Genomic DNA, 24597 nt, shown 5'->3' with positions numbered 1-24597 from the left:
TCTTGTGGTGAAGACGGCCCTGGAGAAGCCCCACAGCAACCTTGAGAGAGGGTCGTACAACTAACTCCCTGCATCACGAGCGCCAGCTGGGGAAAGGTCTGCAACCCACCCTCCAGCCCGGGGTCCCGCTCCAAGCTCTCCCGCAGGAAGGCTGGCCCAGGCCTCCCCACCCGGGGCCTGATGGCCACAGCAGGGGTTGGGATGCACTGCCTGCCCTGGACTGGCCCCAGGGGCCTGAGCCGCCTGACAAGGGTGACAGGTCAGGAGACAACCATTTCCAAATCCTTGGCCAGAGCCCCTGCTGACCTTGCATGAAACCCATCTCCTGCCATGGGGAAAGGGAAGCAGCCTTTGTAGAAATCTGCTGTTTGAAGAAAATCAGCAACCTCGGCTTGGTTCTGCCACTTCTGATTTGGGTACAGTTCAAGGCAACCGTACGGGGCTGGGTGGTTGGAGTCCAGGGCCAGACGCTTCATCTGCGGCCAGAGGATCACCTGGGCCCCAAACTTCCCGCAGTGCGGCTCTCCTTTGTCCGCTGGGTCCCAGCTGGTCTTGGAAGGGTTCTGAGGAATAAAGAGGAAACTTGGTGTGAAGATCTGGTGGCTGTTAAGAGATGCAGCCCCTCATTACTGCCACCAATTCTGGCTGCATTTCTTGAACCTCTCCCTGCAGTTTCTGCACCCTGCCCTCCAGTACCTTATTCCGAGGGCCTTACTCAGCGGCCACCTCGGGAGCAGCCTAGAGATCGTGGTTTAGGGTCATCAGGTCAGTGCTGGCAGGGAGCCTGCAGAGCGGAACGCTGGCTTGGAACCGTAAAAGAGGACACGGCCCCCAGGGCTGGGCACTCCCCCACCGCCGTTTCTTCCAGGGCCGGTGTCCCTCGGGTGGGCTAGATGGGATACACTAGCCGCATGGTCGCTTCAATGAGCTCTGCATTCACTTTATCAGAAGCTCCATTTCAACTGACTTCAGTGGTGAGACCGTATCCTGTTGGCCACTGCATGTTGTGCTCCTGGTGGGGCCGTGTGGGGAGAGGAACCTGTAGGAGAGTTACCACAGGGCAAAGGGGAGTCTTGGAGAGCAGGAGTCCAAGGCCTGGTAATACTTTTCTTCCTGATTTCAACCACGTGTGCTAGAGGTCCCTTGGGATTTCACCTTCTCACCGACAGGTGCCACAGGCTGCCAGCTAGTTCCCATCTCCTTCCCAGCCAGGTGCAGGCAGTGAGGCTTGTGGAGGAATCCGGAGATATGGTTGCTGTGACCTGCTGCCCTTCTGCGGGGCTCCCAAGCCCGCAATCATGCCTCCCGAACACGCTGGCATCCTTTCCTTTAAGCTGCTAGCACCTCCACGTCACCTTTCCCACCAGCTCCGGACACACAGCCTGTACTTCTAGTAGCTGCTAAGATCTCGTCACCCTTAAATCTCTGTCCTCCAAGGAAAGCAAAGAGGCAGGGATGAGGGCAGAGGTGGAGGTCATCAGCTTGTCCTGTCTACAGATCTGTGGCTTCAAGAGACTTCTGGTTTCTCTTCAGCTTTGAAAAGGGGTACCCTGGGCGCTGACCCAGAGTCTCACCTCCTAACGGACTTAGCCCCGTGAATCTGCAGTGTTGCGCAGGACAATTTCTGGCACTTGCAAGTCCCATGATTCCTTTGTTAATTTTGAGGGTGGGGGGAGGGACATGAAACCACCTTAGCTTAGCTTCCTGTCTGTGAATGTCCATATGGTGTATTGTGTGTTTTAACAAATGATTTACACTGTTGCTGTAAAAGTGAATTTGGAAAATAAAGTTATTACTCTGATTAAATAAGGTCTCCATGTATGGATTCAAAGGACCAGAAAATGATGTATGATTTGCAGGTCCTTTCCCAGCCTTAGAGAACTTAGCTCAGGAAATGACAATATTGTTAAAACCTGGACATCAGGATTTACCAGCTGGGTCTGGGGCCCTGAAGGTGAAAGAGCTCTCAGACTTGTTCATTTTCAGGTGATTCTCTCGTTCTGGTGCTGGCAAACCATCCTGGTCCAACTCAAAGGGCAATACCCTTGTGGGTGAGCTCACAAGGCTGCACTCAGTTTGTAAGACCCAGCCCACTGTATTCAAAGCTGAGAACACTGGGGTGGCTCTAGGAACCCTTTCTACCACTGGAAATTAGCCTAGGGGCCTGGGGCTGAGGCAGGACACTAGGCCAGTCAGCTGAATGAATGGCTAGATGCCTTCCAGGATTACAGAGCTGCTTTCCTCTCTCCTTTGAGCCTTATTATAGATTGCAGAGTGTTTGCTAGATCAAGATAGGGATACCAGGTAGCCCTTGGCAATGCTACAAAGGAAAACAGAACAGAACCCATCATATTATTGTTCCTTAATAATTAGGTCAAGGTCGTAACACTCAGGCCTTTGATTTTCCATACAGCTTCAAAATACTACTTTTCTCAGCTTTTCCTGATGTGCTTTAGCCACTGCAGGCAAAAGCTTAAGTAGAGCAGGTCTTAACTGCAACTATAGAAGCAGCAACAGGGCAGCCAAAGAGAAATGCTACCTCAGAACTCGTAGGTTTCATAGTCAGGAGAGGCAGCTGCATTGGCTGTGTCAACTTGACTGCTATGAAAAAAAAAAAAAAAAAAAAAAAAAAAAAAAAAAAAAAGGAAGTAAAGAGAGTCGCAGGCCTGCCCACTTATTCATCTTGTACAAAAAAAACCAAGCATAGCCTTCTCAGAAGAAAGCTGCTGAGAACCAGCTCAGGTTCCACGCAAAGTATATATATGTCTGCAGTGACCTCAACCCCAGAAAAGGTGATGATGGAAAGTGAAATGTCCATTAAAGAGCAATTTAGAATAGATAAAAAAAATGTCACAATGCTGGCCGGCCTCACTAGAAGAAGGAACATTAAGAGCAGTGGATCAATTACTTACATCCAACAACAACAAAAAAAAGACGATTTACGAAGACGCCCTTCCTCCTGGTGTCTCTCACCCCCGCCCCGGTGAGAACCACTCTCTCTGATGACCATCAGAGGACCCTGCCCGGCGCCCAGAAGACAGTGGGGACTTCCCAAGGTTCACAGCCAGTTGGAGGACCCAGAGAACAACTGCTCCTCAGGGAGGCTCCTCAGCCACCACCAGTACCATGTCCTGTAACAAGAAGGGCCTGGCATACAACATTCTGTAACTTTTTTTTATTATTTTTTTCAATTTTTCCTTCCTTTTTTTTTAAGCACTAGTCTGTGCTTTGCGAACAGAATCAAGACATTAACAAAGATCAGCTTCTCTGAAGAAAAGCATTTCTATAGAACAAAGACAGCTACATGTTTCGCTGCCAATACACAGCTCAAAGCAGGAAAAGAAAATATTTACAAAATACAAGGTTTTTTTTGTTCTTTTTTCTTTTTTCTTTTTTTTTTTTTACAATGCTAAAAGGGTTATTCAGAATTTTCAACCGTATAAATAGAAGAAGCACTTTATGCATAGGGATATGGTGCATTATTGTTTTTAAAGAAACAATGACAAACCCTTTAACTTGCAAACAGAACCAAAAAAAAAAAATCACTAATGTTGAAAATTGTGAAAAAACCCCAACCATTAAGCAGTTTGTCTACTATTTTTATACGATTACAAAATGGCAAAAAAAAAAAAAAAAAAGTCCTTATTGCCCCCCTTTTTGGTGATGTGATCATAGATGAGACAGGCACAAGGTTAACCCGGGGGGGTGATGGGGAGTGATGGGAACCACAGCTAGGACCAGACAGTGTTCCACAGGCAAGGGAGCTGGAAAGAGGAAGGACCTGACAGACACTGACAGGGAACTGGACGGGGGTGGGGAAATATGACCAAATGACTCAGTGAAAACAGAATTATACAGGAGAGATGGCTGCTCATTTCCAAGACCCCCTAGAGTCTGCAGGGGAGTGGGAAGAGAGGTTAAGTAGTCCTAACCCTACCCCCACAGACCAGGTTAGGGGGGGAAAGCGTTCCAAGTGGAAGGACTGTGTGCGTGGGTGTGTGAATGGTGTGCGAGAGCAGGTGAGAGGACACGAAGGGGCAGGATGGGGACCTGAACAGCCGCAGCCAGCTTACCTCAGTTAAGGAGTCAGAACAGGGATGACCGAATGCAGAGGAAACCCAGAACAGGTCTCCAAGACCTGGGTGACAAGGGGAAGCCATTCTGTCAGCTGAGAGCTGGGTGAGAACAGCTGGAGTTCAGGCCAAGAGGTTCTGGTGGAGGTGCTCCAGCACAGACGACCAAGGGGACCCAGCCGGGAGGGCCGGAGCTGAGCTAAGCAACAGAAGGGACGGGGTACGAGCCCAGAGCACACTGCTCTCTCCCACCCTAACCTCAGGGGGCAATGCTGAGCTGGAGGTTCCTTTCCCTCTGCCCACCTGGCTGTCCCACCCTGCCCACAGGGGCGCGCGAGAGGGGTGATCATCCAACATCGCTAAGTCCAGTGATTCAACAGTGCAGAGGATGTGCCAGGACCAGGCCAGCAGGGTCTTATCCTGAACTGTTTGCCAGCTGGAGGAAGTGCTCAGGTGTGTGACGATAAAACATGGAAACCAAAACATAAACAAAACAAAAATCAAAACAAGAAAGAAATTATCAAAGTAGAATCTAAATTCCTTAAATTCACTAAAAACTGTGAAAATTTTCGGCATATGATGTTTGAATATCAAACGCAGAGTTTTCTGAAGCTTTAATGCCAATAGTGAGTCTGTTTAGATTCTCATATCCACTCATCTGTGAGTTGGACGCTGAGCTGTGACTGTTGCCGCCAGATGCCGACTCTTGAGGGGAAGGATGGGAGGCGAGGTGGGTGCCACCTCTGTCTCCCGGCCAGTCTTGCTGCCTGAGGTGCGCCGAGTGCAGCGGGACGCCCGTTCCTGTGCATCCAGTTGGTCCTCACTCTCTGCCTGGGGACTATACGCCAGGGGGAAGCTTCGCCGCTCCCATGGCTGGACAGACTGCGGGCAGATAAGATGTCTTGGTGAGGACCCAGTCCCAGCCCGCCTCCTTCCCCAGACATGTGGACTGGAGGCCATGACCAGTCTCTCTAGAGTTCCTGGGCTGGCCCAGAGAAAATTATCAGAGTGGGCAACTTTTTAATGATAGCCAGTTCCATGGTACCTTCAGAAAGTCAACTTCAAGTTCAGCCCCCTGTCCCCTTCAAATTGGGGGGGAGGGGGGATCCATAAAATGAAGATACATCTTGAGCAGGTGCTGTCCCCCAACAATCCCATCCGCCACCCCACTAATCCCACGGAAAGGCAGCGTTCCTCACCTGCTCGTCGAGCCCCAGCTCTGGTGTGGAACAACGGGTGTCTTCACTGGCCAGGTGTCGGAGAGTGTCCCGTGCCACGGGAGTGAGGGGGGCCGAGTGCAGTTCTGGGCTAATGGGGCTCCTGGGGGACTGCCCGTGGGAGAACTCGGACAAAGAGTGGCTACTGCTGACATCAGGGGAGGCGGGTTGAGGGGTGGAGGGGTTGGCACTGCCCAGCTGCGGCGTTGTCCGGCCGTCTGATGACCTGTAAGACCTGTATACCAAGAAGCACAAATCTGAGTGCCTGGGTAATAGGGAATTTCTTATTGTCTGTTTTTTGGGTTGGGGAGGAGGCATGAAAAAAGCTTCCCGACCAGAGGAGCTGAGGCAGACTGACACCAGCAGTTCTCTCCTAGGAACCACAGACCCCTCACTTTCTTCCACTGCTGTGCACACGGGCAGGCACACAACATGGCATCTAAGAGCTGTGTACGCCTGTCATCCCAAGAAAAGGCCACGGCCGAACAACGCTGGGGGTATCCCTGGCTCAGTGCCCAGTGGATTCACAGGGGAAGGGGAATTAGCCCAGACTCTGAAAACTGCAGGCAAAGAAAAAAGCAAAAACAAGGGCCCTAAATATTTCTACTTGAGAATCCTGAGGGCTTCTCACTGTAACCCTAAAGGGGGAGAGGGCAGGACAGTTCTTCCAAGTAAAGCAAGACCACAAAAATCAAACTCCACTGTTCAAAGGAAGGTTAACTTGTGGTGAGGCCTCCAAAGCTCCTCTAACCCAATCACTACAGCCCCCAACCAGCCTCCAAATGCCACAGACAGCCTACTCCTGGACCCCGGGAGATCACCGGAGTTTGTCAGAACTGGACAGTCGCCACTCAGCAAGGGCCAGCATTTGACTGCTTGTACCCTCATTAGTCCCAACAAACACCACAGAACGTCTGCATTCTCAGCCATCGACAGGGAACGGATATGAAGAACTAAGTGGCAACTCCATGGACACAGCTAGGGTCCCAACTCCCCGTTGACCCTCCCTGCACAGGCCCTGGAGGCCTGTGCCTGCTCCATCACCTGCTGCCCCGCCGCTGAGGTGGCACACTCGTGGTCCACAGCCACCGAGCCCTCTCCATCTCCTCACATTTGGCATGCAGGGCGGCGAAGGCTGCGTCAGACAGGTCCTCTATCTGCAAAAGAGCATCTTCATCAATCCCCCCTTTCCTCCAGAAAGTCAAGTTTCAGTGCGTAGACCCATTCTAGAAGCAGCCCCACCCCACATTAGGCTCTTCCTGGTCAGGACAGGAATACAATGAGCTTGCACTTGACACCCACAGGTCCTGAGGCGTCTGCAGTGTGTGCACCCACGAGTGCATGTGCTCTTCTAAGAGCGAACGCCCATGCCATTACCTCCTCATTCTCCTCGTCAGGACTCCCCTTCAGAGACCGAAGATCAACCTCCCGCCAGCTGCAAAACCAGGAAGGAACAATTGTGAGACGGCAGGCAGTCTGGGCAGGGTAAGTACATCCGTGCAGGAACGAGAGCTCTCCACCTGCAAGTGACACTGCTCTCTGCTGGGCCTGCTTAGCCCTGGGGCCTCTCTAAGAGGTCCCACACTCAAATGTGCACAAGGGGCAGAAAGAGGGGAAGCAGGCTGAGGGTGGGACTAGAGCTGGTAGACGGACAAACTCAAGCAAAAGAACCTGTTTAGAGGGGACCAGCAGCACCCAGCAGCAGCTGACTGCCGCCACACGGGAGTGCACATACAGGGCTGCCCAGTCTCTTGATGTGTCAACAAAAGCTGGAAATAAACATTCGTATGTGAAATCCTGCTTTGATGCTAACAACAAATTCAATATTTAAAAACCTATTTGTATGCATCAAACAAAACATGTCTATAGCCAGTTTGTGGCCTGTGGTCTGGTTGGTGCTCACATAATGGAAGAAAATTATGTAAAGAAATAATTTCACTCTGATCAGGTAGACCTTCTCTTAAAGAGAAGACAACAGCCAAGGTTAGGCCCCAAAGCTCAGTGACCAGAGGAGAGGGAAAAGGGCAATGACAGGAAGACCAGCAAGAAGAGCCCATCACCCAGGGCCTCTTACCTGGGAGTAAGGATCTCCTTGTACTGCAGCTTCTCTACACGGGTGGTTGCAGCGACTGACATTGGGATGACAATGTTGTTAATATCGAAGGAGCTCTCTCCCCTTCTCCTCCTTACTGGCTGCTGCAAGACAAAGGCAAGTTTAAGAGGGAGGAACAATTCTACGTACCTCAAATTATACATCTGAGATTTAAAACAGGATCACCAATAACCAGGAATCTGGGCCTTTGGGTGGGGCCCAGGCAGGGATGGCAGCGGCTGCTTGCACCTAGGAGACAGTCCCCCAACAGCAAAGTGCGCAGGGGAAATACTAAGCGGTCCTGAGGAGTATCTTCCATCCGCAAGTCTCACTTGCACCCTCTTTCTTCATGGGCTCACGTGAAAAGAGACTTCTGCTGAAGCTTACAGGGGTGGGTATCCTGGGGCCTTGAGTCAATTGCCACGGTTTGTACTCCTCTACACACAGCCTTATTAACAACCCCAACTAAATCTTCCTTTCTGCTTCCCCTTTTATCTCTGTCTATGACACAGACCCATGGGGGATCCTAAAAGCAATGCTTCAGCCTGGTGGTGATTCTTCGGGTTAAAAAGATGAATTCCCCTACCCTGAAAGACGCCCAAAGGACAGGCCCAGCTCAATGGATCATCTAACCTTGGTTGTCATGGAAGCACCTCCTTCTCGTAGATCTGAACTCTTCAGCTAAATCTGTACCAACCATCTGCTCAGCCCTTATGTGATTTCCCCTTCTGGCTATTATTCTGAGGGAAAGAGCTGAGAGCGTTCTAGCTATATCAACAGAGATGAGTGGAGGGAAGCCTTGGCTGTACAGCTCACACTCCTGGAGAAAGGAAATTCGCTCCTATAGGAAGTTAAGATCAAACCCTTGGGAAAGAAGACTAACAAGGATCCAATATCAGAGGAGGAGGCGGGTATCCGCAGCAAGCGGGAGATCGACGGAGCAATAAAGCAGGGAGCCAAAGGGCATGGCTTCTTAGATGGAGGGGCATGTCCACGAGCTGCCTGTGCCCAGATAGCAAACACCCTGCCCTGAAACAGAGAGACCGGCGATTGAGCTGTGAGAGCCCAGAGCGAAACAGTGGGATGACAAACATGCTGCCATGGTGACAATACAGCTGCAGACAACTAAGAGGCTACATTCAAACCCAAACCACCAAGTGTGGCCAGCCCAGAGTGAAGGAAGATGGGGAAGAGGTTGTTCCCTACAGCTGACCTCTCTACTCTCTGCTCCCAGAGGGGGATCTATGATTGATTCATCATATCATTTCAGGACCTTCTCAGAAAATGTTGAAAGGCAATGTTTCCTGGGCCAGGAGTTTAGCTGCTGTCACCTACGATTTCAGGTTATTACAATGTCTTTTTCATCTCAGTCTTCTCCTCTGTCTGTAAGAACAGACTGTCACTGACTTCACAAATTTAGGGTAACTGGTTAACCAAAATGGTTGAAGAGACTTTTGCAAGTCTTGCCTGGCTGAGGATTAGTGACCTCACACCCAAAGGCTTCTGCCACATCTCTGCTGAACTTACACACCCCACTACAAGAAGTGTACCTTAAGAAAGCCTCAAGAGATAGCTTTCCCTATATCTTGGTCAAGAATGAACGTGAGGGCTTCCCTGGTGGCGCAGTGGTTAAGAGTCCGCCTGCCGATGCAGGGGACGCGGGTTCGTGTCCCGGTCCGGGAAGATCCCACATGCCGCGGAGCGGCTGGGCCCGTGAGCCATGACTGCTGAGCCTGCGCTCCGCAACAGGAGAGGCCACAACAGTGAGAGGCCCGCGTACGGCAAAAAAAAAAAAAGAATGAATGTGAAACTGCTGGCAGAAAACAGGAATGTACTTTCCCTGAATCTCCTTGGGCCTGCTGTTAGTGCCTTCAAGGCAAAGGGACAGGAGCGGGTTGTGGGGTTCAGCAGGCTCCAGCTCCCACCCTACATTTAGATTTCCCAATTCCATAAGGCACTCATTCGATCTAACTTAACTACTTTCTCCTGTTTGGAACGAGGTGGAGGGCAGGTGATGGGAATGAAAAGTGGTTCCCACACCTGGCTGCACATCAGATGTACGATGAGGAGTATATTTAAAAAAGAAAAAGAAGAAAAAGGTTCAGGGCCCCCTCTCTTCTAACTACCAAATCAGAATACCCAGGGCTTCCAAAAAAGAAAAGAAAAAAGGCCATGGAGGTGATTCTGGTGCATCTGTCAGCTCTTGTGGCTTTCTGTGGGAGCACTACCACATACACCCCATCCCTCTCCTCCCCCACCATTTCTCCAGTGTCTTGTAGCTTCTCTACCTTATTTTACCTACCTGGCCTATCACTCTTCTTGCTATTATATAAATCCAGACTCTCTGAAAAAAGGCAGCAAGAGCCTTAAGGGTCAGCACAGTGCTATATACAAAATTTGTACTCATTAGACAATAAGTAAAATTTCAAGTGATCCAGGCCTAAGTTTACATTCTCCAGGCACAAGAGGGCGGCAGGTGAAAAAATACTGAAGTCTCACCAAGTCTCAGAGAAGACTTCTATTAGAATTAGCCTCTTTAAAATAGTTTGGTTTTTCTGAGATCCCCTACTAATGGACAACTGAGTTAGTGATAGATACTACACCACCTATGGAGACAAAATCTGTGTGTGTGGGAGGGGAGGAACAAAGAGGTCATTTGGAAAAGACTCTGATTTTTTTTTTTTTTTGCGGTACACAGGCCTCTCACTGTTGCGGCCTCTCCCATTGCGGAGCACAGGCTCCAGATGCGCAGGCCCAGTGGCCATGGCTCACGGGCCCAGCTGCTCTGCGGCATGTGGGATCTTCCCGTACTGGGGCACGAACCCGTGTCCCCTGCATCAGCAGGTGGACTCTCAACCACTGCACCACCAGGGAAGCCCAAGACTCTGATTTTTAAGAGTAAAGACAGAACAATGTGAAGAATTCCTACCTGATCGCAGGAGCTCAGTGAGCACATTTTGTGGGCTTAGAAGTTTCTTGATATAAGCTCTGAAGGGGCTTCAAAGCACCTGTATAAGTCACCCCTGTAATGCCGCAACCTAGGCTCACTTTGTGCAGCGTGATGGTAAGAGAACTAGCTCTGCAGTCAGACTGCCTGGGTTTGAATCACAATTACACCCTCATAAGTCACCTCACTTTATGTAGCTTACTTAACCTTGGAAAGACTCAGTTTCCCTACCAACAAAATGGGAATCTTTTATACCACCTACGCCTCAAAGGGCATTCATTAAAGGATTGAATGAGGTAACACACATAATGCACTCAGCGCTGACACAACAAACATTACAGTTGTGTCGTTTTATTTTTTACTATCTCCATTATTATTATCATTACTGTATAAAGTACCCTTTTAGTGGGCACAAAGCAGCTACAGGTGTATGTGTTCAAGGAGGCACACACTGAGTAATTAAAACACTAGAATGATATTAATGTCTGGAATGGCCGTGCAAGCAGCTTTCGGGGTGGAGTGTGGTACCGCAAAAGCGGATCAGGGGCCAAAGAGCCTGCCGTTATGAGCACACTACATGTCAGTACTCCCAGCGTGGCCTGCTGGATCTGTAATTCTGCTCTGTACACGTAAAAAACATGGGCTCTATGTCCCACTTCCCTTGCAAGCACCCTAACACACCCAGCGTTTATTCTCACCACTCCAGCTCCACTCCCCAGGAGAGTAAAAACAAGGAAATCAAAAGTCTCCAATGCCCACAGGCATCTCTCTTCTATCCCTCCTCTCATGTTTACTTAGCCCAACAGAGTTAGAGTCATGACACTGTTGAGTTCTGTGTGAAACACAGTCCCACGCATCCTGAATAGTCATAGATCACCCAAGAGTTTGTCTCTGCATCAAGCTTTCTATGGCTGGCTCAGCTCAGATCCATGTCTACTGTGAAAAACAACTCAAGGAAAACAATGTAACGGAGGATCAAATAGCACCACTTTGACTTGAAAAAGACAAATACGCCAAGATGAGTCGAGTCCCCATAACTGCCCTGGCCCTTACAACCCTCTCTCTACACTGTCCTCCAGACCCACTGGAACGAGCTGTCACTGCAGAGGGGCTGTCCAACTCCACGCAGGTACTTACAGACGTGCTGGCTGTAACCTGTGGACTAGAGCTGGTGGGTGCAGAGTTGTCTGATGACGCGGAGAGCTGTCGCACCAAGGGACTGTGTGGTGGATGGTGGGTGGCCGCCAAGTAGCTCGAACTGCTCAGGTCCGTGTGATGCTTCAACACTGCAGAAGTCAACAGAAAAGAGGAATACGTGGCTACCTCAACCTGTTCTACTTCCAGCACAAGCCAGGAATGCCAGCAATATGCAGTAAAGGCAAAAATGCTTTCTAAGCCTAAAGGATAAAAAGATGAAGCAAACTGGTTGACGGGAGGTAGGGATGGAGCAGAGGTTGCTACAGAGTAAGAAGTGACCTACACTTAGAAGCAGTAGGGGCCCTCTACTCTGCCTTCCTAGAAAGTGAAGGACAAAGCTAAGGGCAATTATAAGAAGCCCAGGCTGCCCCAGAAAGCCCTGAGCAGGTGCAAACGAAGGCAGAGGTGCCGGGCCTGGCCCTACCTTCACTTCTCTCGGATGAATGGTCTCGCAATCTCATTTTGCTGTGGTTTGGGTCATGCACGGGTGGCGGCGGGTTGAGCGAGCGCTCTGCTTTGGGCGCTGTCACTCGCTCCACCATAGGCACGGCCCCCACATCGTCTAAGTGCTGCCTGTGGGTCCTGTCAGGCCGGGTTTGGTGATGGGACAGCTCTGAAGAGGGGAACAGAAAAAGAGCTGTGAAACACCTCCTCTCAATCTTTTCTTATTTGAGTTCCGAGCTCTTGAGTTCTCTCTAGGTCAGTGATAGACACCCAGGGCAGCAGGACAGTCCTCTGGGACTGACGCTTCTGGCAAATAACACACTGGCCAAAACAGACCAGGGAGCCCACAGGGCTCTCAACCAGAAAAAAGTGACACCAGACTACAGAAGACAGCCTGCCCACAGATGGACCCAATGCCATGGAAAGTTGGCTGTTCACTGAGCCCCAAGATACATGGTGTCTGGAATAGCTTTCACAGTCCATCCGAGAGCATCTAAGACAAGTAGGAAAAGAAGACTGTGAGCTGAATTTACATCAGTCAACTGCTTCTCCCAACCCCGACACAGTGCCATGGCCATACCAGTAACCTAAGAACATAAAAGGAATAGGAAAGTAATTGGAGGACTCTCTGGACCCCTGAAACTTACTGGCTGTTGTCAGGAAGGAGTTGACCAACTTGTGCCTGTCTTTACGAGTTGGATCAGGGAGACTGCCTGGCATGGGTGCTCTGTGCTTAAGTGAAAACTTTTTTGGAGGTTTGATTTTGTCAAAAGGTTTGTTCTGCCATTGAGATTTCAGCATGCTCTGGAAGTGCAGGCTTGTGGGAACATCTGCAAGAAACACAAAACACTGCGGTTTTAGTCCAGACACCTGGGCTCTGGGCTCTTCTCTCACAAAGTGAGGTGTGTTCACAGCAACTCTAGGTCACCGGTGAGTGAGACCCACACTGCACCCTTCTTTTATTTACCCAGTGGCAGGATGACCCAAGCAGGGCAAGCACTGTCACGTGGAAGATCTGTTTATTGGAACTTTACTGAAGGTCATTCTTTTATTCACAGACAAGTCACCGTTGCCTTTTATTTGCAAGTTCCACACAAAGAAATCTAAAATACCTTTTGTTAGATTGATGAACTTTTCTTTGTTCCTGTGTTCCACCAAGTCTGTTAATTTTATTGGTTTGAAAGATTGATAAACATCCTGTTCTTATTCTTCTAGAAACTGAAATATTTCGACCTACTTCTATCAACATAAAGTTAATCAGGATATATTCACTCAACAACTACTTACCGTCTATTATTTTATCAGACACCGTACTGGGTACTACATCTTCCCCTAAATAAGAACTATACTATTCTCCCCCCTCCTTCCTCCAGACCCTCACCACCTCCCACCTGGGGATTACCTAGGTTTTTAAGTGGATTAGTTAATATTCAATATCGTGAATTAATCTTTTAGACTTAATTATAATTTTTTAACCTTCTTTGGGGGTTCACCACTGTTTCTTGCATCTTTCCATTTTGTTAGTTTCCTCTTTTATTTTCCTAAGAATGTGGCCTTGAGTAATTTCTTTAGAAATAGTATTTCTAGATTAAAACTAGTTTTCTCTCAGACTTTAAAGCTATTACTACAGTGTCACCAATGAGATGGAATATGACTCATTCACTTGTAGGTGCTCTGTTTCTTCCTTTAAACTTTTATTGGGGGTTTAAGCTCGTTGTGGTGCTCTACAGGTCAGTTTGGGGAGAACTCTAACACTGAGTCTTTCAGTCAGTGAGCGTGGTACACCTCTCCATTTATTTAGGATTTCTTTAATTTTCTCTCATCAGTGTTAGGTAGTTTTCATTGTACAGTTCTTTAAAAAAAAAGTTATTTATTATTAATTAATTATTTAGCTAGCTGCGCCAGGTCTTAGTTGCAGCACGCGAGATCCAGTTCCCTGACCAAGGATCAAACCTGAGCCCCTGCATTGGAGTGTGGAGTCTTAACCACTAGGCCGCCAAGGAAGTCCCCACTGTACAGTTCTTTTTTTGTGTGTGTGTGTGTGTACAGTTCTTATACATATTTTGTTAATTTGATATTTTTGATGACATTATACATGATAGCACTTTAAAAAATTTCAATTTATAATTGTTTACTGCTAGTATGTAGAAATACAGTAATTTTTAATATAGTGACCTGTATCCTGTGATCTTGCTAAATCCATTACGAAGTTTTTGTTTGTTGTTGTGTTGTCCTTAGAATTTTCTACATACACAAGTATGTCACTTACAAAAAGCTGTTTTACTTTCTAATTTGTATGCCTTTTATTTCTATTTCTTGTCCTATTATTCTGGGTAGAACCTCTAGTGGCAATCTGAAACTTATATTTTTCCTTTTTATAGTCTCATTCTGAAACTTCACCACCATGGATACAGGTGTGGGTCTTTTTTCAGGGTTCTGAAAAACTTTCCATGGTCCTTTTTAATCTGAAGACCAGAACATCTCTCTTTAGCTCCCAATGCCTCCTGGGAATCATTAACTACCTGGGACACAGTCAAAGTCCAAGCCCCTGGGACTTCCCTGGTGGCACAGTGGTTAAGAATCCGCCTGCCAATGCAAGCGACGTGGATTCGAGCCCTGGTCTGGGAAGATCTCACATGCCATGGAGCAACTAAGCCTGTGCGCCACAACTACTGAGCCCACATGCCACAACTACTGAAGCCCACGTGTCTAGAGCCCGTGCTCTGCAACAAGAGAAGCCACCACAATTAGAAACACTTGCATCACAACAAAGAGCAGCCCCTGCTCGCTGCAACTAGAGGAAGCCCAGGCACAGCAACGAAGACCCAATGCAGCCAAAACTAACATAAATAAAACAAATTAAAAAAAAAAAAAAAGGTCCCAGCCCCTGAGTTCATACCCGCTGCTGTAGCAAAGAATGAAACACCACCACTTTATGGAAAAGGGGAAAAATCCAACCTAGCTATATTCCAAAACAAGTCCAAACTTATCACCCAGGCAAATGCCCAGGTCCCATCCTTAGTTCTGTGTCCTTTTTCATTGTGGGCAAAGAACCTTCCCCTACCAGCTCCTACCCCATAGGAGTTTACTCAAAAGCATGTGCTTTGGGCTCCCCTTTTTTCTAGTTTTATTTCTTCACAGTTATCCTGTTTGTTTTCCATCTTTCAAAAAATCACTCCAAACTCTATTCACCAATGGCATGCCTTCTTTTTTTCAGAATTGTCAGAGGTTTTATTTAGTGTATTTTCTAAACATTATTGGGGTTTTGGTGCCCAGGGATCTGATGTGCTTAATCTGAGCTAGGAATGGGGGGCAAAGAAGAGGGGAATAAATTAACATTTACTAAACCCATTATACTGTGGCTGGCACTGTGTATTACTTAATCTTCGTAACAATTCCATGATGTAAACATTACTATGCTCCCTTTAAAGCTAAAAAACAGATCCAGAAAGGTGAATTAACTGTCAAGGTTACACAGTTTAGTAAGTAACAAGCAACATTCAAACTCAGGTCTGTAAAATCCTAAAACCTATACTCTTAGCCACTACACCATGAAATTATTCTTTGGCCCAGAGAATGGAGCAGTTTAATCCTGGCGTGAAATCTGATATTTCTCAAATTATTCCTAAGGAACTGGAGAGTACAGGATATTTTTCAAAAGAGTTCTGCAGTGTAAAAAAGAAACTCCTTCCTATAGCATAGACCATGTATTTCATGACACTTCAAAGAACAAGATAAATCTCTGGGAACAGTGCTATCTCCTGAAATTTTTTCCCATAATCATTCTTTCTTTTCTACACTTAAAAACAAATTCACCTATCCCAAACCTTAACATAACTATATCAGCTTTCAGCCAGGCCAACGATATCAGAGCTCATTGTACTCCCAGCCCTTAGATCCCACCCAAGGCCCTCAATAAAATGGTTTGATTATCCCACCCCCCAAAGGTCAAATGTTAAAAAAAAAAAAAAAGATCTCCCAACTAAGAATTAAGTTTAGAGGTATTAATGGTAAAAATTCCTTGCTCTAACTCAGAGTGGTTGGGGAAAAGTATATAGGAAATAAAGCATCGTCTAGCGGAATTCTGAAAGCTGGGCTGAGCTTGAAGGTATAAAGAAGGCTCAAGAAGTGGAAGAGCACCTCCTCTACATCCCAGGATTCCCCCTGGTCAGCAGGAGAGTTATTCCCCCTTGGCAAAGGCTGGGTTTTTTTTGGTTTTTTTGGCCATGCCACGCAGCATGCAGAATCTTCCCTGAGCAGGGATCGATCCCCCTGCATTGGGAGTATGGAGTCTTAACTACTGGACTGCCAAAGAAGCCTGCAAAGGCTGTTTAATGGGACTACAAAAGCATAGTAGTTTCACTGTCTTTTCCTTTTATTTTCCACAGTCACTGTGCTCCCAAACCTGAAAATTAAGCCAGGGAGAAAAGGAAATAGGATATGGTTATGGTGGAAATAAGTAGTCCTAAACACGGGTCCTCGTCCCATCACTGAGTAGGAGAAAACAAGAACAAATCACTTAGCTGGGCTTTAGCTTCTTCATCTGTAAAATGAGGCAGCAAGACTTGATCAGAGCTGATAACATCCTAGCACACATGCTCTAGCTCTCTCCTCTTCTGTCTGCTGCAGGCACAGGCTACTCGCAACATTCTTTCTGTTGTACCCCAAGACCTTAGACCCATCTCAAATAATTAACTAGTTAATTAAATCCATACAGACAACATCAATCAATTCGAGTTAAGCACGAGAGAAAATACATTTATATGTTATTGCTAGACCAGATGACTACTGATCTCTCAACTCTAACATGTTAAATCAATGAGTCTTCAACTAAAACTCCACTGCCCTCACTTAAATGCTCTGAAGCGGAAGCTGGCACAGTGTAGACCACTACTGCCTTGTGCTCTGGAACTGAGGTACTAAGCAGAACCAAGAGCAATTTCCCCTATAAGCCCATTGAGTAAGCAGTTAGGGATAATAACAAAACTGTTCAAGGGACTCAGGCTGCTAGAAGTTTGCTGTGTTTTAACTGCTTTTATATGAGTAAAGAGAAACTCAAGTTAAACCCCCCAGTCAGTGAACAAAAATGATCTCTTAGGAATTGCTGGTCTGAGTTCCTGTTCTGAGTAATAACACCTGGGATCTACAGAGCTACAACTCTGAAACAGATTGGATATAGAGGACCTGAAAGTAAGCAAAGAGTTGTAAAAATGCAAGAGAACACAGTAGAGACCCATTCAGCTGGAGGACTCCACACACTGCATACCTGCATAGGTAATGGCTATTAAAGTATATTATCAAACAAGAAGGTACAGATCAATGACAGGAAACATCATCTTAGGTTACTATTTCCTCAAACAAAATGAAAAGACTTTAACTCCAGGCCCACCAGGGTCTGACACTCCAAGATTAACCTGTTTTACTCATTACTTTCCACCATTTTCTCAAGAACACTTTCTGGTGGTGTTTTGTAATGCTCACTTCCTCCCCCTGCTGGTAAGGTGCAGCGGCCTCCTGTATACAGCTAATTGTCTTGGCAAGCTCTCTCAAGAGCACTGATCTTCACAGCCAGCAGGTGGTGCTCTTACTAAGCACAAACCTAAATCTAAACATTCTTTTCCCCAAGGTTACAGACATCCTCTGCATTTCAAGCTAAGGATTAACTGGCTTGATTAAGTGAGGTAATAAGGAAACAAGCTCCTCTTTCTGGAGTACTAAAGGGTTATCACACCCTAATGTCTCCACCTTCCAGTCAGGCAGTAGTTCCTCAAATTAATGGTAGTGGCTGAGGTGTGGCAAGATGGAAGATAGAACTCTAAGATTAAGAGCTGCAGTTGGTTCCCATCCTCACAAAGTACACAAACTGGTTAGGAAACATTAGTAAAACTCTACACGAAAATGAAAAGCTGGAAGTCCCGCCGTCTTTTAAATACAGTCTAGAGAAGAGGCTGCAAAGGGGTGGCGCAGAAGTCAGGTGTGGAGCACGTCTGACTCACACAGGGGTGCTGGCTGCTAGTCTTCACCATTACTCACTATTCTACACAGAGATATTTGGGGCATCTCAATACTTTAGGAGGCGCTATTCACGTCTTTGTGGCCCTGGGAATCTTCCAGTTTACAAATAGATAGCATTCTGAATGTGGCAGTTGGTTGGATCAAGTCAAAATTATCCCGATAGTCACAATATTAGATACACTAATTAGGCCCCCGAATCAACCCACAGAAAGTCCTAATTTATCCATAGGCAGATATGTTAACCATTCTACTTGGTATATATACTATTCCCCTGTACAGTCTCATAAGTAAGAGTTTAATGACCAACTCACTTGTCCAAACCCCAATGTCATGGTTAGGAGGGGTGTGTGTGTGTGTACACGTGTGTGTGTCAGAGAGAGGGGAGAGAAGGGGGAAAGGCAGGAGGGGGAAAAAGTGGTGGGGGAGACAAGACAGACACAGAGAAACGGCAGGCAGGAAAATGAAGACCACAGAGACCACAGAAAGGGGTCTCCTTCCTTTCCCCCTCATTTGCTACCTATAGTTGCTTGGAATGGAATGGAGTGGGGAAGTGTAAGGGCAGCAGTCAGATTTATAGATACGATGCAGTCAGAAGAAGAGAAAGTGTTAATAGGGAATGGGTACCTCCTAGTAGAGATGCTGAATGATGGAACAGGAGACGCCAGGCAGGTGTTTCAGGCATATCTGATCGGGGGATGGGAGACAGAATTCACAACTATACATGGTAATACTGCTGACAAAGGAATGATCAGCATATTTATCAACTGATATTCAATGAGTATGGAAGAGACCTTATCAGAATCAGATATAACTATAGGCTTCAGCCTTCTTTATTCAAATATGAGACCATACAATTCAATATTGTAATCCTGAGAGAGTAACTCAAGAAATGTTCCCAAATCATCCTGGTGTCTCTGTCTGTAGCTAGAGTCTGGAAACAGGTAGAAACCTGACTTCTCTTAATATCCTGGCTGGGGAGAAACATGAACTATAGTGAAAAGAAGGACAGGTATCAGATGACCTCGGTTTGAATTCTGGAGCCTTCTACATTAGCTATGTAGCCTGAGATAAACCACAACCTCTCTAAGCCTATTTCTTGATCTGTAAAACTGAAGTAACTTTATAAGATTACTGAGAGAAGCAAATGAAACAAGTATAAGAAAAGTGCTTGTAAACTATAAAACACTATATAAATATTATCTTAAGTTATATAAGTTATAATCCAAATGGCAAGAAAGGGTAAATGTCAATGACTCTGGAATCTGAAGTACAGAGGAGGATGTTGTAGTGTTTTCTACTCATCATGTTCTAAAGTTTATTTACTGCTCCACCACTCCTGACCTAAACCCCTGCCTAGCTTGCTATCCATATGTTTCAAGTTCTCTAAATATTTCCACTCTTACTAGAAGTCATGTGGCAGCAAGAATATTATACCATGCCTTTCTTACAGTTGAAGGGAGTCATGATAGTAAGGCTTGGAGTAGCTCAACAGATTTAGGTGACCAAGAAAGAATCCAGTCATTTGAAGAACAGATAAGGAATGAGGGGATTACAGTCATCTAATGTTTGATCAATTAGAAGATGGGATTCTCCAGGATAGTTTATCAGTAATGACTGTTTTTATAAATAAAGTTTTATTGAAACAGCCACACCCACTTGCTTATACATGGTCTACGACTGCTTTTGTGCTATATGGGCAGAGTTGCCTAGTTACAACATAGACTAAACCTAGCCAGTATGATCCATAAAGCCTAAATTATTTAGTATCTGCCCTTTTATGAAAAAGATAATATACTACTGATGCTAGAAAAAACTTGGGTTTTCTTCTCATGCCAATAAGTAAATCTTACATCCCATATAATCCACATTCCCCAGACTCCTATTTTAGTTATCCTCCTTTCAAAAACTTGTACAGACTATCTGTAAGGTGCTATGAAGGATAGAGCAGGAAGAAAAACATGGTCCCTTATCCCGAGAGAACTTAAAATTTAACTAATGGAAAATAAGGTCATAAACAGCCATCATATAAGCCATAACACACAGATACAATAACACAGTGATTCAAGAGGGGCCAGATCATGAGATTATTTGCAAATCAGTGAAACAAATCCAGATTATGAAAACACTGGCTTCCTGTAGTCTATAGAACAGTTTTCAACATTTTTGCTCATGTACCCCCACCATTTGAAATGTAATTTTTTATTTTTTAAATTAAAAAATTTTTTTGGCCACACCGCGAGGCTTGTGGGATCTCAGTTCCCCGACCACGAATTGAACCCGGGCCCTGAGCAGTGAAAGCATGGAGTCCTAACCACTGGACCGCCAGGGAATTCCGAAATATAGTTTTTAATAAAATCATAAACTCAGACAGTTGTAAAGGCTGTATTTTCTAGAATACTACATGCATTAAAGATATTTATTTATACCAACACCTCAGCATGTACATATATAATATTTACTTTAACTAAAAAAAATCTTTTACACCTACTTATTCAATCAGACTACAGTCACAGTAAAATCTAATTTCAGTTGTTAATTCTTTCTCTTTTTAAAACTTAAATACTGTACAGTTGACGTGCAATATGTTAGTTTCAGGTGTAAGTTATTAATTCTCTAAATATTTATTCTAAGGTGACAGAAAAGGCAGAGAATCTTGCCTTAAGTTATATACAAAAAAATAATGTACCTCCGTCTTCATTATTTTTTATTCAAAACTTTCTTTTACTTAATTCCCACAGGATTCTTCTTCAGGAGCCATGAACTCTGAAATGGTTCGTTTGGTGTCCCTACTGCCCAAGGTTTTTATACTCTGGGGGGCAAGACCCACAGCAAGACTCAATATGGGTAAGAGGAATGACTTTCATGTAGTGGGAGAAAAGCAATTATGAAAAGGGAGGTGGAAAAGGAAAATTGGCAGACATGGAGGCTTATCAGGTAGATCAACTTAGCAGCGCTGCCCATGCTGTTTTACATCATGGCACACATAGATAATACATTTTTTAAGACAGACTCTGTATAACAGACCAGGCTCCAAGCGTTGTGGCTGGAGGCAACTGTCCTAGCCTCACCATTTGAAGTGTTAGGGGAATTTCTCTCTTCGCAAGCTGCAATGTTTTAGTGGCACATTCCGGTCTGGGAGATCTATTTGCAAAATTCTAAGAGAAGACTTTGTTGACAGCAATACCTTGACAGTACCTGGGGGTTGTACCAGAATCTTGGCCGACTTTCTTTCACTTTGAACCCTTCAAGTCTCACATATTAGACTTTATATTATGTAGACTTTCTTACCATCTGGAAATGCTAGAACCGGGTGAACACAAGAATCCAACTGGGAAAGGCGTTCCAACAGAGGGGCTTCATAGTGGATTTCTGGAGGCGTGGTGCTGGCACTGCCTGAGCCGCACAATGCACAGGAGGGGTTCACATCACAGCCAGAGCGCACTGTGCTGTTCCGGTGAACCTGTGAAAAGTCAGACAAAACTGACAATTCAGTGTCTGATAAAAACCCAGCTCCCCATTCAGTATCCCAAAGATTCAAAAGGCCCTCTCTAGGGACTTCCTTGGCAGTCCAGTGGTTAAGACTCCGCACTTCCAATGAAGGGGGGCACGGGTCCGATCCCTGGTCGGGGAACTAAGATCCTGCATGCCGTGCAGTGCGGCCGGAAACAAAAAATCATTATGATGTACACCTGAAACTATATAATCTTATATGTCCATTATACCTCAATAAAATAAGAAATAAAAGTGACCTGCAAGCTAAAAAAAAAAAAAAAAAAAGGCCCTCTCTAGATACATATATGACACCAAACAAAAAGTGTGACCAGTTTGTTAAAAGATTTCCATTTCTCCAACACATTAACCTTCAAAGTAATTAAGTAAACCTGCTTCTTCTCCAATGAAGACATCAAGTTATGTGAAGCCCTTAGGTGCTTACCAAGAACACTTTACAAAACCTGTATGTTTCTACCACCTTGATGGTTTTCTACCATCTACTAAGGTGAATAGCTGGCTCCAGATTTCTGGCTGGAACATGACTTTGCCCTCTTCAGCAACTTCATCCACCTAAGAGCCATACTAATGAATAACCAACCATACCTCTCCTGTTCTTTTCAAATCTCCTGCTATAAAAAGACTTCCAGGTGGCCTGAAACGACACGGAAAATTTCCGTGGACTACACAGAACTCATTAGCTACTCTTTAACCTAGCCTAAAAATCTACTGTTATAAAGCTCATACTTAAGTAATGAAAATGAATTTGGGGTGGTGAGTGTTCATACACACAGTCTTTGTGTTAGACTAACTCCAATGGGATAGAAATCATTTTCATTAAACTTCCTTTGTATACATGTTAGCAGGATAAGAAATACCTCTCCAGCTAAGTCCACAGTCAAAAATAATCACAGTTGGGCTTCACTGGTGGCGCAGTGGTTGAGAGTCCGCCTGCCAATGCAGGTGACACGGGTTCATGCCCCGGTCCGGGAGGATCCCACATGCCGCGGAGCGGCTGGGCCCGTGAGCCATGGCCGCTGAGCCTGCGCGTCCGGAGCCTGTGCTCCACAACGGGAGAGGCCACAACAGTGAGAGGCCCGCGTACCGCAGAAAAAAAATCACAATCAAAAATAATCTTAAGTCTTCAAAATATTTAATTCTGTTAAAAACAAAATGGGATTTTTATGATTTTGTGCTTTGAGGAGAAAACTTCAGGTCATGCTGAATGCAGGATCCCTAGGTTCTTGTGTTAGGATGAACATGTCTGGCATTTGCCAAATCATGACCACAAAAAAGTCATCTGGGTAGCAAGCAGTCCTAGAAGAAGGGACTTGTCTGTGGAATGACACTATGACAAGGAATGCTAGGAGCAAGGGTAGTATCATAATAAAGACAAAAGGGTAGCATCAAAACTCTGTAACAACTGCAGAGAGGTGCATTTAGTTTCACCACACCCAACTCTTGAAAGCTGTTTGCCTTCACAGACACGCACAGAAGAAAGATAAATATGAGAACAATGCGGTCTTTATCAACATTCCCCAACTGCCTCCTTCTTGCGGCGACATAGATGGGTGGCATTCAAAGAAGGCCCTGTGAAGGTTAGACTGGGCAACTTAAGAATACGCTAAAGTAAAAGTATTCTAATAAGCTGCAATTGTACATGCCTTTGAAAGGAAATTATACCAACTAAACACACACTTCTGTAGACATTAACTGGTACTGTTTTGGGAAAAAATACCTCTTGCAACCTATTTAACCAGGGCTGGCTTTCTGGGGGAGGTAACATTTTGAGGCAGAGAGAGAGAGGGGCCTACGTTGGCAGGAACAAAAACCACAGACTGCACAGGAGATGAATGGGAGGATTTAGGTAATCAGAATCCAAAAATGGCACCATAAATTTAAACACTGACAAGATTATAAAAAATATAAAAATCAGAATAAGAAATCTTAAAAGGGAGGTATATTTTCTCCTCATAAATTAACCCATGACATCAATTAGCTCTCCAAGTGGGCAACGCACAGCATTCCATTTTATAGACTGGATGTAGAGTAAAAACGATATGCCAAGAGGAACAAACTAGGAGAAAGATTAAAATAAAAACTGAAATTACCAAAAGAAAAAATACATGCTAGAAACAGCAAATTTAAGAACTGCTCTTTGGGAGTTTTTTTCCCGCCTCTTCCCAAACCCACCTCAAGAATGGGTTAGATAGGAACAGAGCAATTAATTAGATAAACTGTAAGACTGGCCTAATAAAGAGAAAAAAGGAAAAAATGCAAACATATAAGAACTCCTCAAAAAAGTACTAGTTAATTGATAAACTGGATACAATAGTGTAGACACATACACACAGCCAAGTTAAAATAAAAATAGTCTTGACATAATAATGTTATCCAAATAAAACACTAACATGTAGAGAGATGCAGAGAGAAGGAGGACAGAGGAATGTGCAAGAAACCACTGACGTGGTTATGATGGTGGGGAGGAGATTAAGGAGAGCTTTCATTTTCCACATTATGCATTTCTATAATGCTTAAATGTTACAATTTTTATATTCCATCTAACTGGAGAATACAATACACATGCCTTAAATAAAGGTAGGGGCTCAGACTAGTCTTGTGTCCTCAGTGACGTCTTTAAAAACACTGAAGAACAGATAATTTCTATTCAATTAAAATGGCTGGTGCTAGCATAAAGAAATTAGATTTGTAGGGCTTCCCTGGTGGCACAGTGGTTGAGAATCTGCCTGCCAATGCAAGGGACACAGGTTCGAGCCCTGGTCTGGGAAGATCCCACATGCCGCGGAGCAACTAGGCCTGTGAGCCACAACTACTGAGCCTGTGCGTCTGGAGCTTGTGCTCCACACGAGAGGCCGCGACAGTGAGAGGCCCACGCACCGCGATGAAGAGTGGCCCCCACTTGCCCCAACTAGAGAAAGCCCTCGCACAGAAACCAAGACCCAACACAGCCATAAATAAATAAATTTTTTTTAAAATGAGTTTTCATCAGAATTAGATTTCTTTAGTCCTCTTAGAAAAATAGAATTGATTTAAAACCTGATAAAAAGTATGTGCACACATACTTACACACCAATCTTACTTTTGAATGAAAAACTGTGAAGT

General features: G+C 45.4%; 1 protein-coding gene across 4 annotated transcripts in view; it reads right to left on the bottom strand.

Moving 5' to 3' along the window:
- Positions 1–3160: 3160 nt before the first annotated feature.
- KANSL1 (KAT8 regulatory NSL complex subunit 1) overlaps positions 3161–24597 on the bottom strand; it is a 165173-nt gene continuing 143736 nt past the window's right edge. For 3 of the 4 annotated variants that reach the window (XM_024760517.1, XM_024760516.1, XM_024760515.1), the window contains 9 exons: positions 21274–21445; positions 12618–12800; positions 11951–12139; positions 11467–11615; positions 7365–7486; positions 6668–6725; positions 6335–6447; positions 5273–5525; positions 3161–4955 (listed from right to left, as the gene is read on the bottom strand). In XM_024760517.1, the coding sequence (XP_024616285.1) occupies positions 4728–4955; positions 5273–5525; positions 6335–6447; positions 6668–6725; positions 7365–7486; positions 11467–11615; positions 11951–12139; positions 12618–12800; positions 21274–21445 (1467 nt within the window). In that variant the 3' untranslated portion in view covers positions 3161–4727. The remainder of the gene's footprint in view (positions 4956–5272; positions 5526–6334; positions 6448–6667; positions 6726–7364; positions 7487–11466; positions 11616–11950; positions 12140–12617; positions 12801–21273; positions 21446–24597) is intronic. The other variant, XM_024760518.1, reaches the window with a different exon arrangement.

This window comes from Neophocaena asiaeorientalis, unplaced genomic scaffold, assembly GCF_003031525.2.
Source record: "Neophocaena asiaeorientalis asiaeorientalis breed wild unplaced genomic scaffold, Neophocaena_asiaeorientalis_V1.1 scaffold30, whole genome shotgun sequence".
Lineage (NCBI taxonomy): Eukaryota > Metazoa > Chordata > Mammalia > Artiodactyla > Phocoenidae > Neophocaena > Neophocaena asiaeorientalis.
The sequence above is the reverse complement of the archived record's forward strand: the minus strand, read 5'-3'. Positions and strand labels throughout refer to the sequence as shown.